This window comes from Thamnophis elegans, chromosome 9 (genome assembly GCF_009769535.1).
Source record: "Thamnophis elegans isolate rThaEle1 chromosome 9, rThaEle1.pri, whole genome shotgun sequence".
Taxonomy (NCBI): domain Eukaryota; kingdom Metazoa; phylum Chordata; class Lepidosauria; order Squamata; family Colubridae; genus Thamnophis; species Thamnophis elegans.
In genome coordinates, this window is record NC_045549.1 from 10,274,161 (window position 1) to 10,291,393 (window position 17,233).

At 42.7% G+C, this 17,233-nt stretch overlaps 1 protein-coding gene across 1 annotated transcript in view; it reads right to left on the minus strand.

Annotated features, from left to right (window-relative positions):
* Positions 1–9,742, minus strand: part of LOC116513304 (cGMP-dependent protein kinase 2-like) — a 15,622-nt gene extending 5,880 nt beyond the window's left edge. The window contains exons 1-4 of the mRNA XM_032224321.1: positions 9,495–9,742; positions 4,599–4,712; positions 2,280–2,385; positions 949–1,012 (exon numbers count right to left, since the gene is read on the minus strand). Coding sequence (XP_032080212.1) covers positions 949–1,012; positions 2,280–2,385; positions 4,599–4,712; positions 9,495–9,585 — 375 coding nt within the window. The 5' untranslated portion in view covers positions 9,586–9,742. The remainder of the gene's footprint in view (positions 1–948; positions 1,013–2,279; positions 2,386–4,598; positions 4,713–9,494) is intronic.
* Positions 9,743–17,233: the final 7,491 nt, after the last annotated feature.

Genomic DNA, 17,233 nt, shown 5'->3' on the forward strand with positions numbered 1-17,233 from the left:
CCTTCAAATATGAAACTGTTCATTTACACAGATTAAAGTAGAAACAAAAGAAAAGAGGGGAGGGGGTGAAATCAGATATATTAATAAGGAAGCTCGGAAGTCCCCCCCCCAATTACAAATCATTATATTTCAAAAGTGTAAAAGATTGCAGACAGAAGATCCTGCTATTTCTTTTGAAAGCTAGCCACGGTTGCTTCTATGGGTCATTAACGCAGATATTTGGTGATATATGAGATAAGTATCACAGCATGTCACATTTTTACAGGTAGGTGTTATAATTCTATCAGCTATATTAAGTGCTCTTAAATATAGACCTCCAGATTCAAATGTTAGGCAGTATCCTTTCCCCTAAGAAAGGATTAAATTTACAGATTTCCTATAGTATCTTAATCCCTTCCCCATCCATTTACTTCCTTTCCTGTCTCTCCTTTCCCATCTATTCCTTTCTTTTCCTCTCTTTTCCCATCTATTCCTTTCCTCTCCTCTCCTCCCCTCAATTTGACCGTTTTGACATATTTGGGGAGTTTTCCACCTGCATAACATCATCCCAAGCTTTGCAATGGGACATTATTTCCCATAAATTTCAGCCTTTTAGGCAGCATGATCTGGCTATTTTATATAAAGTACAGTGATAGAACATACTATCCACCAAAAACGACATGTTGCTAAAGCAAATCTGTGGGGAACCACAGCTTAGAAAATATTCCAGGGAAATTCAGTATGAGTTTCAGAAAAGCAAGGATGGTAACTTCCTGCACAATGGGACTTTCAGATTCTTCACATTGAAAATGCTACTGAATGATCTTATTTAGCCCAGATCAAATAATACAGAATGTGGAGCTTAGTCAGCGCATATTGTAATGTGTAACTTATTTGACTTTACCCCAGAGTGATTTTGCTAAAGAGATAAATAAGATTAAATAAGCTCATTGGGGGTCCAAGACTTACCACTTCCAAGCAGTCTATAATCTTGGTTAGTTTGTCTTCGGGTAAATTCTTCAGTAAAGAAACACTTGGGGAAAAAAGAAGAAATCCACTGAATTCAATTTGTATACGATGTTTTAGTTTTCAGTTTTCAACTTTTACTTTGAACCATTTTGACTTCAACTCTTTCTTGTAGAGTATTAGATACCTCTAAAATATTATGCATATTACGGGTATCTTCTATATGTAGAAAAATGGTATTGGACCTGGGTACTTGAGAGACCGCCTGCTGCCAATTACCTCCCAAAGACCCGTCAGATCTCACAGGGTCGGCCTCCTCCGGGTTCCGTCCACCAGCCAATGCCATCTGGCTACTACCCGGGGGAGGGCCTTCTCTGTAGCAGCTCCGGCCCTTTGGAATGAACTCCCCGCGGAGATCCAGACCCTCACCTCTCTCCAGGCCTTCCGGAAAGCCGTCAAAACCTGGCTGTGCCGGCAGGCCTGGGGTTGATGAGTTCCCCTCACGTCTCGACTGGTATGGTTGTGTGATTTTCGCGTATTTTAATTATGTGTACTGTTGTTTATGTTCCCTTTCCCCTTTGAGTTGTTCGCTGCCCTGAGTCCCTCCTGGAGAAGGGCGGCATACCAATAAACCAAAGCTAAACTAAACTAAACTAAACTAAAAATGGCTCTGTGGGTGTGTCGTCCAGCATAACTCTGGAATGCCTCGAGCAATTTCAACCAAACTTGGTACACAGATGACTTACTCTCTGGAGAAAAATACTGGGGGGTAAGACACCCCTAACTCTCCTCAGAGTGTGTGTTCTGTTAAGATGCAGCCTGTTGTGCCTTTAAATAGCTTCTACTGTACTGCCGTAAAATGGCTTCTTCTGTACAGTGCAGTGCAGTTGCCATGGTAATGGCATCACAGTGCTCCACAAGGGGGCTTCCTCTGATAAGGGGCAAGTTAGAAATTACCGCATCCCCTAGATTTGCAGTAAAGAACCCAAATAGAAAACTTCAGAACGAAACTTGGCTCGAGAATATTCAGATTTATCTGCAATGTGTTGAATTCATTATAGTAACTAAAGAACAATTCTGGATCTCAGAATTGGTAATAAGATGCAATTCATCTAGCTTCTAAAAGCAGAAAAGAGAGTTTGCAGGTAGCAGCACCCAGTTATCAACCCAAATATTTCATTTTTCTTTCCCTTTACTTTTTTTTTTTTTTTTGAGATCATAAGATTTTTATAAGTAGAACCAAAATATTGCCCAGCAAATTCTTGTCTCGGAATATCCTATTTTTATCTGAGGATATTTAAAAAAAAAGAAGGATGCATATATGCCACGTTTACCTTCTCAGAAAGTTTCTATATTGGTCATGCCTTGTTTGAGCTGTTCTCCTCATGATGTTTTGGAAAACCTCTCTGTCTAATGCCCATGTTTTCACACTGGTAACAGCTAGAGAGAGAGAAAACAGAAAAGCAGACAATTCTAGCGTACAGTACAATACCCATGTACATTCAGAACACATTTTCTCAAATAATGATGTTTACTAAAGTTCTTAGTGCCACTGAGAATATCTTCACACTCTTCTCCCAGGTGTTAACACTGAGCTTCATACTTCATTACTCACACATTTTTTTTTGTTTACCTTGCTCACCACTTCTATCAATTTTCTTGGGAAGTGACCTACAAATATTGTAGACAAATAAATGTAGTTGCCCAAAGCATTTCAGAATAATGATTCAACTGTTATACATATCTTCCAAAGTTATCTATAAATCAAATAGTGTAAGAAGCTAATTTTGAATGTAGTCATCCTCTGCATTCATATGCCTTAAAAACATTGAGTACTTTTGCATACTTCTTGCTCTGCCATAGTATGTCAGAATGCATGAGGATGTCCAGATTAGAGATTCTACTTTGCATAGAAAACCTGAGCATGGTTGGGGTAAAATTGGGCTATGCTTGTGGCGCAGGACCAGTGGTGGGTTTCAAAAAAGTTTGGAAGCTCTTCTGTAGGTGTGGCCTATTTTCGGGTCCACTGGTGGAACCTCTTCTAACCGTTGGTATTTGACGAACCGGTTCTACCGAATAGGTGCTGGTAGGAACCCACCTCTGGTCTTTATCATAAATGTATATAAAGGAAGTTTGTGATGACATTAGAAATTCACTGATTGGCATGCTGGAAATGCAATCAACCCCAGGTACTTACTATCATATCTGGTGACTTGTATGAAAGCAAGAAAGTACTGGAAGAAAATATACACCTGGTTAGAAAAGGTGATTAAACAATGTATAGACCTGAAACCAGAAGTATTTCAGTTGGGTATGATGCCGGATGGGACTACATATTTAGTTTTTGGATGTACTGGCAGCAGCAAGGATTATATTTGCAAAATACTGGAAGAATGAGAATTCTCCACCAGATGTAATTCGGAAAATATTAGATTGCTGAGATGGACAGGCTGACTTTAAAAATAAAAGTTAAAGATGACACAGAATATTACTTGATATGGAATAGATTCTATGAGTGGTTACAGATAAGAAGTAGAAATTAGATGAAGAAAGATTATTGCTATGTACAAACTAAATATAAGATGGCCTATAATTATAAATATGCCAATATATTAACAGAATTATAAATAAGCTAATATAAAAAGAAACAGGCAAAATCATTGTTATATTATTACTATTGCTACCAGTATATGGTAATATTTTACTGTCTTGTTTTTTTTTTCTTTTTTGGAAATGATATACCCTGATGATACATTGTATTCAAAATGTTTATGAAAAAATTTAAAAAAGAAATGCACTGATTGGGACCTGAAAGTTTGTGTACTTTGGTACAATGGTGATGCAAAGTTGTTGTTAAAACTTTATGTTATTAGTAACATCTGGAGAATACAACTTTGTATAACTTCAATGTTTTCTATGCGGATGTGACATTTTCAGGGAACTGGATTTAGTAGAGAAACTGATCAGTTCTATTCCTTATATTTCTTCATTCTCATCTCTAATAAGAAAGTATTCAGGGTGTCCTCGAATTGTGCATTTCCCTACTATCGTTATGGTTTTCCCAGTTGCAATGTATGGCTGTGAAAGTTGGACCGTAAGGAAGGCTGAGTGCCAAAGAATTGAGGCCTTTGAACTATGGTGCTGGAGAAGACTCCTGCGAGTCCCTTGGACTGCAGTGATCAACCAGCAGTCCTAGAGGAGATCAACCCTGATGCTCTTTAGAAGGCCAGATCTGAAGATGAAACTCAATACTTTGGCCACCTAATGAGAAGGAAGGATCTGGAGAAGAGCCAATGCTGGGAAGATGGAGGGCAAAAGAAGAAGGGGCGGCAGAGAAGAGGTGGCTGGATGGAGCCACTGAAGCAGTCAACGTGAGCTTAAATAGACTCCAGAGAATGGTAGAGGACAGGAAGGCCTGGAGGAATTGTCCATGGGGTCATGATGGGTTGGACACGACTTCGCAACTAACAACAACAACTATTGTTAACTGGGAAACATGGCAGGAGAAATAATGATATCATACATAGGTTCATTCACAAATTTCTGAATTTAATCCCCTCACAAATCCCAGCTGTCAGGGAAAATACCCTCACCATGGAACTATGGACTATATTCTTGTTTTTTGCTATGTTTTCAGCAACAATCCTACTCACCTTTTACTGAGGCTGTCCTTGTGCAATTATATAAAATAGCCAGTTCTCCAAAAGCTGTCCACACAGGAATGGATGACAGAAATTTGTTTTGCTGATAAACCTCCAATCTACCTTCTGTTAGAAAAAAAACAAAGTAAAAAAAAATCAAAATGATGTAATGGTGTATTAAACTCTGCTTTCCTTTTATTGTTTTTGTACCTCTTTCAAAAACATTAATCTGCCTTTCATTTTTAACTTGACTTTTGTTAACAAGCTTGACTGAATAAATTTAGCAAGTGCCTATTTAATTACAAACTAATCGCAGCTTCAAATTGTCAGTAATTTAATTATGCAAATGCATGCTCAAATAAGCTTACTCCCTTGTTTATCCAAGTGTCTTTTAAAAAAAAAAAGATTTTTTGGGTTGTTGTTAAAGGAGGGGGCTTGTGTTACATTTGTGTGATTTTTCTTCTTAAACATTCGTGATCATAGTAAGGACTTAAAGTTCAGTGGGAGAGACAGAACTACAAAATCCCAAGTTCAATTCTATATTCTATTCCAATGATGTTAGCCAACAGTGTGTGGGGATGTTGGGGTGCGTGCCTGCCCGCCCACACACACACTGCCCCCCCCACCCTGTTTTGGGCCTAGCAGGCCTCCTGGGACAAAAAATGGTCCAGGGGGAATTCGAGGTTCGAGGTTCGAGGTTCATTTTATTTATATGCCGCCCTATTCCCAGCGGGACTCAGGGCGGCGCACAAACCCAAGGAGGGGAAGGGAAACACAAAAACTACAACAAAAAGTACATTTAAAACAACCAACACCACACGATTCGAGAGGGGAAGGGAACTCATCGACACAGCCAGGTTTTAACGGCTTTTCGGAAGGCCTGGAGAGAGGTGAGGGTCCGAATCTCTGCGGGGAGCTCGTTCCAAAGAGCCGGAGCGCCACAGAGAAGGCCCTCCCCCGGGTAGTGGCCAGATGACATTGGCTAGTAGACGGTACCCGGAGGAGGCCTAATCTGTGTGATCTAATGGGTCTTTGGGAGGTAATTGGCAGCAGGCGGTCTCTCAAGTACCCAGGTCCAATACCATGAAGGGCTTTATAAGTGAAATTCCCCGTGCTCCCCCGTGCATGGGATCTCCCAACCCCCCCTCACCCCCACCCCCCTGGTGCATGTGGGTGCTTCTCCGCAGGGGCGGCAGAGATTTGAAAATCCGCTGGCTGGTGGGAGGCCCTCACGCATGCGCAGTGGAGCTGATCTGGGCGACGGATCGCGTGCCCACAAAGAGGGCTCCATATGCCACCTATGGCACACATGCCATAGATGTGCCATCACTGTTTTATTCTGGATGTCATAGACTCAGGTTATCTGTGAAACTGCCTTTCCCTAAGGACAACTACCTGTTATCAAGTCATTTAGGTTAGGTATGTTCTTAGTCTCTTCCTCTAAGCACAGGGAGTCCTCAACTTATGACCACAACTGAGCCCAAACTTTCTGTTGCGAGACATTTGTTAAGTGAATTGTGCCCCCTTTTACAACTTTCTTGCCAAAGTTCTTTTTTTTAGATTTATTTTTATTTTTATTACATAGACAACACATACACACAACAATGAAAAAAACAAAACAAAAAAACACAACCCCCCCCCATCATCACATACAGCATGTCGTTTGGTTACAGGTGTTTTAACATTTATCATTCTTATACATTTTTATTTCATTTAATAGGTTATAATATACAGTTTGGGTTGCTTTGTTTACCATCCCTTCCTCCTGTTGTAACACCACCTTATTTTCCCTTTCTTTTCTCCCTCCCTCCCTTCTCTACTTTCTTCCTTCCTCCTCTCCTTTCCCTTCCTTCTTCCTGTACCTTTCTCCTACTCCTGCTCTTCCTCTTCCCCTTCCTACCCTCTCTCCTCCTCTTTCTCTCCTTTCCATCCTCCTCTCCTTACCTCTTTCTTTCCACCCTCTCTCCCTTCTCTACTTTCTTCCTTCCTCCTCTCCTTCCCCTTCCTTCCTCCCGTACCTTTCTCCTAGTCCTGCTCTTCCTCTTCCCCTTCCTACCCTCTCCCCTCCTCTTTCTCTCCTTTCCATCCTCCTCTCCTTACCTCTTTCTTCTTTCCCCTGTCTTCCTTTCATTCTTTCCTCCTCTCTCCCTTTCTTTTCTATTGTTGTTGGTGTGTCTATTTTGAATCTCAGTTTATGTTTTAACGACCAGGTTGCTAACTTAACCATTGTGGTGTTTCACTTAACAACTTTGGCAAACTGAAACATAAACTTGCCAAAGTTGTTAAGTGAAACACTACAATGGTTAAGTTAGCAACCTGGTCGTTAAATGTACCTGGCTTCTCCATCGACTCGGTTTGTCAGAAGGTCCGAAAAGGGGACCACATGATCCCGGGACACTGAAACCGTCATAAATATGAACCTGTTGCCAAGCATCCTAATGTGAATCGCGTGACCAACGGGCTGCTGCAATGGTCGTAAATGTGAAAAATGGTCACTTTTTTCGGTGCTGTAACTTTGAACCGTCACTAAATGAACTGTCGTAAGTCGAGGACAAGCTGTACATACCATAACTAGTTTGTAGAATACGTGCATGTATGTATGTATGCATCAGGGGTGGGATGCTGGGAGTTTGCAGGGGTTCGGGAGAACCTCTAGCTAAGATTCTGTGCAGTTCAGAGAACATCCAAATCCCACTACTGGCTGGCCGCGCCCACCCCACTCCACCCCTCCAAGGAGTCCCCACACGGCCCATTTTGGATGCAGGTAAGTGCAGAGGCTCGGGGAGGGTGAAAAACAGGCCTACTGGAAATTCTGGAAATGGGCCTGTGCTTCCAGCCTCCAGGTGGCCTCCGGACCTGGGGAGGCCGTTTTCGCTCTCCCAGAGGCTCGAGGAAAGCTTACGGAGCCTGGGGAGGGCAAAAATCTCCCACCCACCGACTAGGTCATGGACACAATGGCCACACCCACCCAGCAACCTGGCAGAGAACCCCTTGCTAAAATTTTTGAAGCCCACCCCTGGTATGCGTGCGCGTATTAAAAAGTTGAAACCTCTCCATGAGTCTCAAACACGATTTGAGAGAAAGATAGCAAAAGTCAGCTATAATCTCTTTCTCAAAATTCTGCTCAGGGGTTTTTCATTTCCTCGTTTTTATTGCGGTTGAAGAATGGATCGCATTACTGCTAACAATCCTTCTTTCTGTAGACTAAACTTAATTTCTTGCTTCAACCAAAGGCTGAATGTATCACATGTAGGAGAACCTCTAAACTTGGTGGCGTATTTTCTTCATTGTAGTAATTGCTTCCTTCAGGATGAAAAAATAAATAAAAATAAAACAGACTGTTTCACAGCATGCTGTTCACAAAATACCGATTTTGCTAAAGAAGGAAACGATTGTTCTGGCAACTAAGAGACGTCAGTGGAAATTGGAGATGAACATTTGGGCAGCAGGAAAGGACAGATTTGCCCTAATGCTATTTCTCTCCTAGTATTGATTTTAACGCTTAATTTGAACTAATTCAATTCAGTTATTGATGTCTTCAGAACTGCGGCCGTGTAAGTTTTGTCAGGATCAAACCAAGAGACAGAATTAGCCAAGGTTATTTAAGGACACCTCTTGACTCATAAACTGTATGCAAAATGTTTTTTATATGTTTGGTTTTACATCAGGAAGAGTTTAGAAAGAGCGATGTCTTCCCGTTGCTCAATTCTAGGCATTCTTCTTTAAGTCGAATTTATTTCTTGAGTAGAATAATGGTAGAAAGCAAAAGAAGAGCAAAATCTCAGTTATGCACCTGCACTAACACCTTTTGAGACCAACTTGGAATCCCAAACTGTTTAAAAAAAGCCAGGCCTGAGAAATTGCTCATACCATTTACGTAAAATGCAATAGATTAAAAAAAGCAACATTTATCTGACTGACTGCCTAACTACGTATCCTCTCTCTCTCTCTCTCTCTTCTCTCTCTCTCCCTCCCTCCCTCCCTCCGTCCCATCCATCCATCCATCCATCCATCCATCCATCTATCTTCCATATATTTTTCACTTTAGAAAATTATATAGAGAATTGTAACTGTTTAGTGTAATTACATATGTGTGTGGTATGTATGTGTGTTCTGTTGAATTTGTCACATACTTTAAAGCTTTTTTTATAAATATATGCATCTTTGTGTTACCTTTTCTCTTTTTCTGATTATTTTAATAATCCCAATAAAGCTTTCCTTGTATTTGTTCTGACCTAGGCGTCACAAAATCTCAAAGCAGACTCCTTGTCCAGACAAAAACCCCTTTTTATTAAGCTAATGTGAATTCCTCTCACTCACATCCAGCAAAGTCCCGGCAAACAGTCTTTCAAGGGTGAATTGACAACCACAGACCTTATCAGGCTTGGAGAGCTGCCAGGCCGATGTCTTCCAAACACAACGGCTGTACAAGAAAATATTTGGCAAGGAGTCTCTGAGAGTCACGAACAATCTCCACACTAATTAAACAAACAAATTGTCTCCTGCAAACTCCACTCCCTTTTCGCTCCTCTTTGTTCCCTACGGGAGGGGCCATTCACCGTCCACCTATGCCTTTACTCCTGAGTCGGCCCTTGTTCCTTAACTGTTCCCTTCTCCTGGCAGCTCTGCGCATGTGCATACTGGGAACAGGCTCCAACTGTTCTTCTGCCCCACTCCGACGGCAACTGATAACTGTTGGATGGCTCTGGCCCCATCTCTGTTTCCGACGCAGAGAACTCATCAGAGCCTTCCCCAGCTCCAGGACTGGCCCATGTTTCTCCCAACCTCCTCACTGTCTGAGCCTGCCACCAGCTCTGCTGGTGGGCCACAACACTATTAGCAGTCTAAGCCTTAGAAGCATAATTTCAGAGTTTATTATTTAAACAGACAACTAAAATGGTTACCAACCTGCCAGTACGAATAAATGGTTGCCAGGTTCTCCTTGTTTGATTATGTAGTTTCCTTGCTGGTATGTCCTTCCGTACATACATTCTACCATGTCTCTGATCTGTTGAAGGTCCAGCCTTTTCAAAAATTGGTTTCTGCTCAGAGCATCTGTGATAAGCTTTTTCTCGCTTCCATTCAGCAAAACAGAGAGCAGAGAAAGAGAGAAAAGTCAGGTTAATTTACACACATGAATGAATAGCATTTTACCCAATCTATTCCTCTGTCCCAATATTCACCACCTACTGCCCATAAAGGTAACTTCTTTTTTTCAGAGGGAACACACAAAACTTTCATTTAAGACGCTGAGCTTGTCGATCAGAGAGGTCGGCAGTTCTGCGGTTCGAATCCCTAGCGCCGTGTAATGAGTGAGCTCCCGTTACTTGTCCCAGCTTCTGCCAACCTAGCAGTTCGAAAGCATGTAAAAATGCAAGTAGAAAAATAGGAACCACCTTTGGTAGGAAGGTAATAACATTCCGTGCACCTTCTGCATTTAGTCATGCCGGCCAAATGACCATGGAGACATCTTTGGGCATCGCTGGCTCTTCGGCTTTGAAACGATGAGCACCGCCCCCTGGAGTCGGGAATGACTAGCACATGTGTGCAAGGGGAACCTTTACCTTTTTACAGCTATTCTCCAGCCTGTTCATTATTATTTTTTCATATCACCTTGTACAGATAGTCCTTGGCTTACAGCCACAATTGAGCCCCAAATTTCGGTTGCTAAGTGAGACAGTTATTAAGTGAGTAGTTTTGCCTTGTTTTACAACCTTTCTTGCAGCAGTTGTTAAGTGAATCATTGCAGTTGTTAAGTGAGCAACGTGGTTTTTAAGTGAGTCTGGCTTCCACATTGACTTTGCTTATCAAATCACATGAGTCCTGGACACTGCATCCATCATGAGTCAGTTGCCAAGCATCCAAATTTTGACCTCGTGACCATGGGGATGCTGCCACAGTTGTGTGTGTGAAAAACAGCCATTTATAAGACACTTGTGCCGTTGTAACTTCAAAGGGTCACTAAGTGGACGTAAGTGCCGAGGTGGCGCAGTGGTTATCTGCAGTTCAGCGGTTCTAATCTCACCGGCTCAAGGTTGACTCAGCCTTCCATCCTTCCGAGGCGGGTGAAATGAGGACCCAGACTGTGGGGGCGATATGCTGACTCTGTAAACCGCTTAGAGAGGGCTGAAAGCCCTATGAAGCGGTATATAAGTCTAACTGCTATTGCTATTGCTAAGTGGAGGACTACTTGTAGTCGAACTTAAAAATAGGACAGCGCAGAAAGAATGTACAGTAAGTGGTTATTTTCCAGCAAATTTCTCACCATTCTGTATTTCTATGGAAATTCATTTTTGCAGCTTAGGACATTCTTTAGAAAGACAAACAAATCAGGCTGGATAAATGGAGCAGATACAAAGCCAATAAAATCTTAATCTACCCCTAGGAGAGAGAAAAATGCCTTTCTTGAGTATAGTTCTTCATGCATATTAAATTTAGCAGATTAAATATTTTGGCGACTTTGTGATTTCCTTAAAATTTAAAGGAAATCTCAAAGAGAAAGCATTCAGGTGAACGTCTGTTTCTTTTCATTCAAGTGAGGCAATAAAAATCTCTCAATAAACCTTCAAACTGATTTAATAAACATTTAAAATATACTTCATTAATTTTCCCCTCTGTGAAACATTTAGGGCTTTAAAAATTATAAAATTAACCTGGCATATTGTTTTAGTTTTGTTTACTAAAGTATGTGGAATCAATATCCTCAGTTAGATTTTAATGATTTAAGCCACAAGAATTTGGAGGTGGGGGGGGGGAATTCTGCATGCACAATATAAATGATGCTTTATCTTTTCAAGAAATATAGAATAGATTGCTGCAGTGGTGAAATTCATTTTTTTTACTACCGTTCTGTGGGCGTGGCTTGGTAGGCATGGCACGGGAAGGATACTGCAAAATCTCCACTCCCACCCACTCCAGAGGAAGAATTGCAAAATCTCCATTCCCACCCCACTCTGGGGCCAGCCAGAGTGGTATTTGCCGGTTCTCCGAACTACTCAAAATTTCTGCTACCAGTATCCAGAACCTGTCAGAACCTGCGAATTCACCCTGGGATGCTGTTACTCAAATACTCCTACTTCAAGAAACTTTCTTGGAGGTAGTGACAGATTTTATTTTCCTAGGCTCCAAGATCACAACAGATGGGACTACAGCCAAGAAATTAAAAGAAGCTTGCTCCTGGGGAGGAAAGCTATGGCAAATTAGCCAGGATACTAAAAAGCAGAGACATCACCCTGCCAACAAAAGTGTGTATAGTCAAGGCTATGGTTTTCCCAGCTGCAATGTATGGCTGTGAAGGATGGACCATAAGAAAGGCTGAGCACCAAAGAATGGAGGCCTTTCAACTCTGGTGCTGGAGAAGACTCCTGTGAGTCCCTTGAACTGCAAGGTGGTCAAACCGGTCAGTCCTAGAGGAGATCAACCCTGACTGCTCTTTAGAAGGCCAGATCCTGAAGATGAAATTCAAATACTTTGTCCACCTAATAAGAAGGAAGGACCTGGAGAAGAGCCTAATGCTGGGAAAGACGGAGGGCAAAAGAAGGGGACGACAGAGAAGGAGGTGGCTGGATGGAGTCACTGAAGCAGTCAACGTGAGCTTTAATGGACTCCAGGAGATGGTAGAGGACAGGAAGACCTGGAGGAATGTTGTCCATGGAGTCGTGATGGGTTGGACATGACTTCGCAACTAACAACAATGAAAAAAAAATCTCCTTGTCACAAATCCAGTCTCTATGAGTTCTCCCAAATCTTTGGGGTGAAACTGCAGAAACCTCATCTGAAAGTTATTATTTTTACTTGACAGAAGAAAATGCATGGGGTATAATCATATCAACTCTATTTGCCTAATTAGATCAATGTTCTTTTCAGCCGTGGTTCCATTGTAATGGGATGTATAAATAACTTTGGGGGGGAAAGAAGAGAAAATTCTGCGTAGGAAACAGAGAAGAGAGCCAGAAGCCATCAGTCACTTAAAGGTCAGAGAAAGAAACTCCAAATTGCAAGACTGATGTCAGCCCTCCCAGATAAACCTGAGAAGAATCAAGACCAGATTATGGTAGTCCTTGACTTATGACCACAACTGAGCCCATCATTTCTGTTGCTGAATGAGTTTTGCCCCGTTTTACAACCTTTCTTGCTACACTTGTTAAGGGAATGACGGTAGTGGCTAAATTAGTCAAAGTGCTGTTAAGTGAATCCGTGTTCCCCATTGACGGTCATAAATTATGAGTCAGTCACTAAATGAACTGTTGTTCAGTCGAGGATTCCTTGTAATTCATTCTGCTTTATGGTTAAGTGTACATTAACCGGATCTTGCAAATCTGAAAGCACAAATTCCCTGACTCCACTTTTAACTACTTGGTCCATTTAGGATGGATCTCTCCTAAGATTTTTCCTCTGACAAGATCTTAAGTGACTGTGGGCTCCTGCCTCTCTTGTCTGATTGTTTGCTAGGCAGAATCTTTCCCCAAGGTCATTCATATGTTCCATTTCATCCATCCCCTCTCAGGGTAGAGCCTCAGATCTCCATTGAAAGACCAAGTGAAACAGCCGCAGAGGGGTTTAAGAAAAGAGCAACAAAGATGACAGGGGGCTGGAGGCTAAAACATATGAAGAAAAGTTGCAGGAACTGGGTAGGTCTATTTTAAGGAAAAGAAGTACAAAAGGAGACATGATAGCAGTCTTCCAATATCTCAGGGTTGCACAAATAAAGTTGAGAAACACTGCTCTAGAGCAGGGGGGGTCGGCAAACTTAAACACTCAAAGAGCCATATGGACTCGTTTCCCACAGAAAAGAAAACACCGGGAGCCACAAAGGTCCTAACGGGAAGCCCCCTGTTCAATTCTGGAGATGACCGGAAGTTCAGTTCCCCCACCATAGAATCTCTCCTAGCGCGGCATACTTTTTCCTCTACCTGTCATAACTGAAAGCCCTATCAATTGCAGAGACAACTGGAAAACCCTCCCCTTGCCATAGAGTCTTCTCTTGGAGCACTGTGCTTCTCCCCCCCCCTCCACCCACCTGAAACTCCTCTCAAAATTGTGGACTTAGGGGGCCAGGGTGACCATGCCCAGCTCAACATCACTCATGGGGGGCACCTATGGTGGCCCAAGCACTCTGCCAGCAAATAATCAGTAACACTCCCGAGCTCCGTTTTCAGCTGTTACAGCTTCCTGCAGCCCTCTGCCAGCAAAAACAGGCTCCCAAGCTCCGTTTCTGGCTGCAGAGGCCTCCTGCAATCCTCTGCCAGAGAAAATAGGCTCCTGAGCTCTGTTTTCGGCTGCGACGGCCTCTTGAAAGCCTATGCCAGCGAAAACAGGCTCCCAAGCTCCATTTTCAGCTGCAACAGCCTCCTGCAACCCTCTGCCAGCGAAAACAGGCTCCCAAGCTCCGTTTTGGCTGCGGCGACCTCCTGCAATCCTCTGCCAGAGAAAATAGACTCCTGAGCTCTGTTTTCAGCTGCGACGGCTCTTGAATTCCTATGCCAGCAAAAACAGTCTCCCGAGCTCTGTTTTCAGCTGCAACGGCCTTGAGTTTGACACCCCTGTCCTAGAAATATCCCACAGATCACAGGATTATACTTAACTGGTTATAGCGATCTTTTTCCTACCATCCCTTCCCTAAAGCTGCCAATAATTTGATAGCCGCAATGAGTTCTGGTTAAGTCATTCAAGCCACCGAACAATTATTTCAGCACCGAGAAAACAATGCAGGCGTTTTCAGCAGCATCCAATACATCCAAAGTCAATGCTGCTGTTCTAATTATGACAAAGGACCAAGGCTGGGAAGCAAAAGCAATTCATAACTCTGCCAGCTTCAAAACATGAAATGCTGGAGGGAGTTTGATGGGAGAGGCAAAATGCTTAACAAAAGTTCCAGGAGCTGCAGGTAACAAATAATACGAAATAAAAGAAAATTCAATAGCTTAAGAGTGATTTTCTTTCTTTCTTTTTTCACTGTGACGACTCCATGATGAGATTCATGGAAAAGAGTGTGGCAAGTGAAAATACCACACTGCTCCCATAATTTATGATTTATGGAATTAGGGGAAGTTGGGTGGCTTCATTTCTTAGCATTCTTTTGTAAAAAAAAAACAAATTAAATTCAAAGGATGGCAATCTATACAACTGGCCTCTGTTACGGTTCCAGTTCAGACTTCTTTTATGTTGCAGAATAATTGTTATTGTTTAGCCCCCCATGCCTAAAAAGTTCTTGTTGTGATATGCACTCCCCGAAATATGGAGGATCTAGCTAAGAAGAACATCTTGACTTAAATGTACAATGGTTAGAGAACAATCTGATTGTTTACACATCCATTAACAGTATAGTTGACTACAAACCAGTGGTGGGATTCAGCCGGCTGGTACCCATTTGGGAGAACCGGTTGTTAACTTCTAAGCAGTTCGGAGAACCGGTTGTTGGAAGAAATCTAATTTGTTTTTTTTCCCCACTTTACAGGGCTAATCCTGTAAGGAAGGCAGGAAGGAAACATTCTGGTGTTGTTTCTAGCCTCATCTTTATTGCCCTGCTTACAGAAACTGCCTCTCTGGTTAACCCTTATTGCTTTGTAACAGCTAAGGCGAAGCGCCCATCGACCTGAGTGATGTTGAGTTGGCCACACCACACAGTCACACGACCACTGACCCCACCTACCCAGCTGGTTCATTAGGTCAGAGAACTGGTTGTTAAATTATTTGAATCCTACCACTGCTGCAAACCCAAATTATGTCAGTCCAAAATTATCTAAGTCAATCTACCTGCTCGTGAATTGCATTTCCAATAAGAAGATGCTCACCCAAGCAGCTTTTATTAACCCCCCCCCTCCCCTTTGACCTATAAGAGCCTTGATGGCACGGTGGCTAGAGTGCAGTTTTTCAGGCTACTTCTGCTGCCTGTCAGCTGCCTGCAGTTTGGCAGTTCAAATCTCACCAGGCTCAAGGCTGACTCAGCCTTCCGTCCTTCCGAGGTGGGTAAAATGAGGACCCAGATTGTTGGGGGCAAGAGGCTGACTCTGTAAACCGCTTAGAGAGGACTGAAAGCCCTATGAAGCAGCATATAAGTCTAACTGCTATTGCTATTGCTATTAGAAGGGTGAGAGTGTGGTATATAAGTCAAAGTGTTGTTACTATTGCTATGTGGCAAGTAATTTTCTGTTGACTCCATGTTAGTAGACTTCATTTTAAAAACAAAGGAAGGCAATTCATGATCTGTGGGGTTCTTGGTGCCCTCTGAACTCAAGTTGTTTTCTCGCAGATGTTTCATTACCCAACTAGGTAACATCATCAGTACTAGAAGGGACTGAGATTTGCTTTCTGTTTATATACAAAGCGTTCACTTCCAAGTGACAAGCACATCCTGGATTATTATAACTTCCACTAAAACCTAAGGCAGTGGTGCTTTGCAAATTCTCTAGCAGAAGGTTTGATTACGCTTGTTAGGAGGAGAAGCCTCTGAAAGATGTTTTGGACTTTAGCTCCAATCATTAATGGCAAGACTTTATGGAAGTTGTAATCCAAAGCCTCTGAAAGATGTTATCTATCTCTGAACTAAATATATTTGCCTCAAGACAAAGGGTTGCAAATCCGTTTACCACTTCTGCTACTCTATTCACTGCTTGCCTCAAATTCCCGCCAAATAGGAATTACGTCTCTAATTACATGCCAAAAGTTACTTGTCCATGATCATGTAACATAAGTCCATTACATTTGAGACATCAAACAAGTGTATCTCGACCTTCACCACTTTTCAGATGTGTGGATTTCAAACTCCCAGAATCCCCCAGCCAGCATAGCGGCGAGGGAATTCTGGGAGTTGAAGAACATGCATCTTAAAAGTTGCTGAGATAGAGAAATACTTTACTACAGCAGTGACCAACTGGTGTTCCGTGAGAAAAATTTGGTGGTCCCCAGAAAAATTATATGCATTTTTTAAAATTGCACTAAATCAGAGGTCCTCAAACTGACTTGGGGTCTGCTTCAGCCTCCTGGTGGGGGCTTTGGGCGAAGGCTGGAGGGAAGTGCCACTGGTGGCAAAGAGCTGAAGGCCTCATTCCAGTGGGACTGCATCATGGCCTGGAACTGGCTGACCATCTCAGCCCGCTGAGCCTCCAGGCGCCAGGACCTGGCCTTGCACTCCCGCTTGGAAAGCCTATGCTCCTAGTCCTCAGTGAGGCGCTTCTGCTGAGCCTCCTTCTTGGTCAGTTGAACCAACTTGAACTGAGCCAGCTGTTTTGCCAACTCTTTCTCATGGTGGCTGTTGGGGCCCTAAGGGGAGGGGTGGCGAGTAGAGGCTGGCAAGGCACCCTTCGACGCGAGTGACATCGAGTTGGTGACTCCCACCCCGTCACATGACCACCTTGCCACGCCCACCCAGCCGGTCATTAGGCAGATCGTATTAGTGGACAGCGGGATTTAAAATATGAATTTAGTGGTCCCTGAGGTCCGAAAGGTTGGTGACTCCTGCTTTATTAAACTTTTTGTCATTCATTCGCAAATAAGCAAACCTGAACCCAGAGCTAACTTAAAAGGGGGCAGTTTTTGCACTTTACCAATTATGGGTAACTATTATGACTGCCTCTTGAACAGTCAGTGTAGTGAATAAATCTGCACATCCCATTCATGAAAAGCTCCAAGTCCCTTTACACATGGAT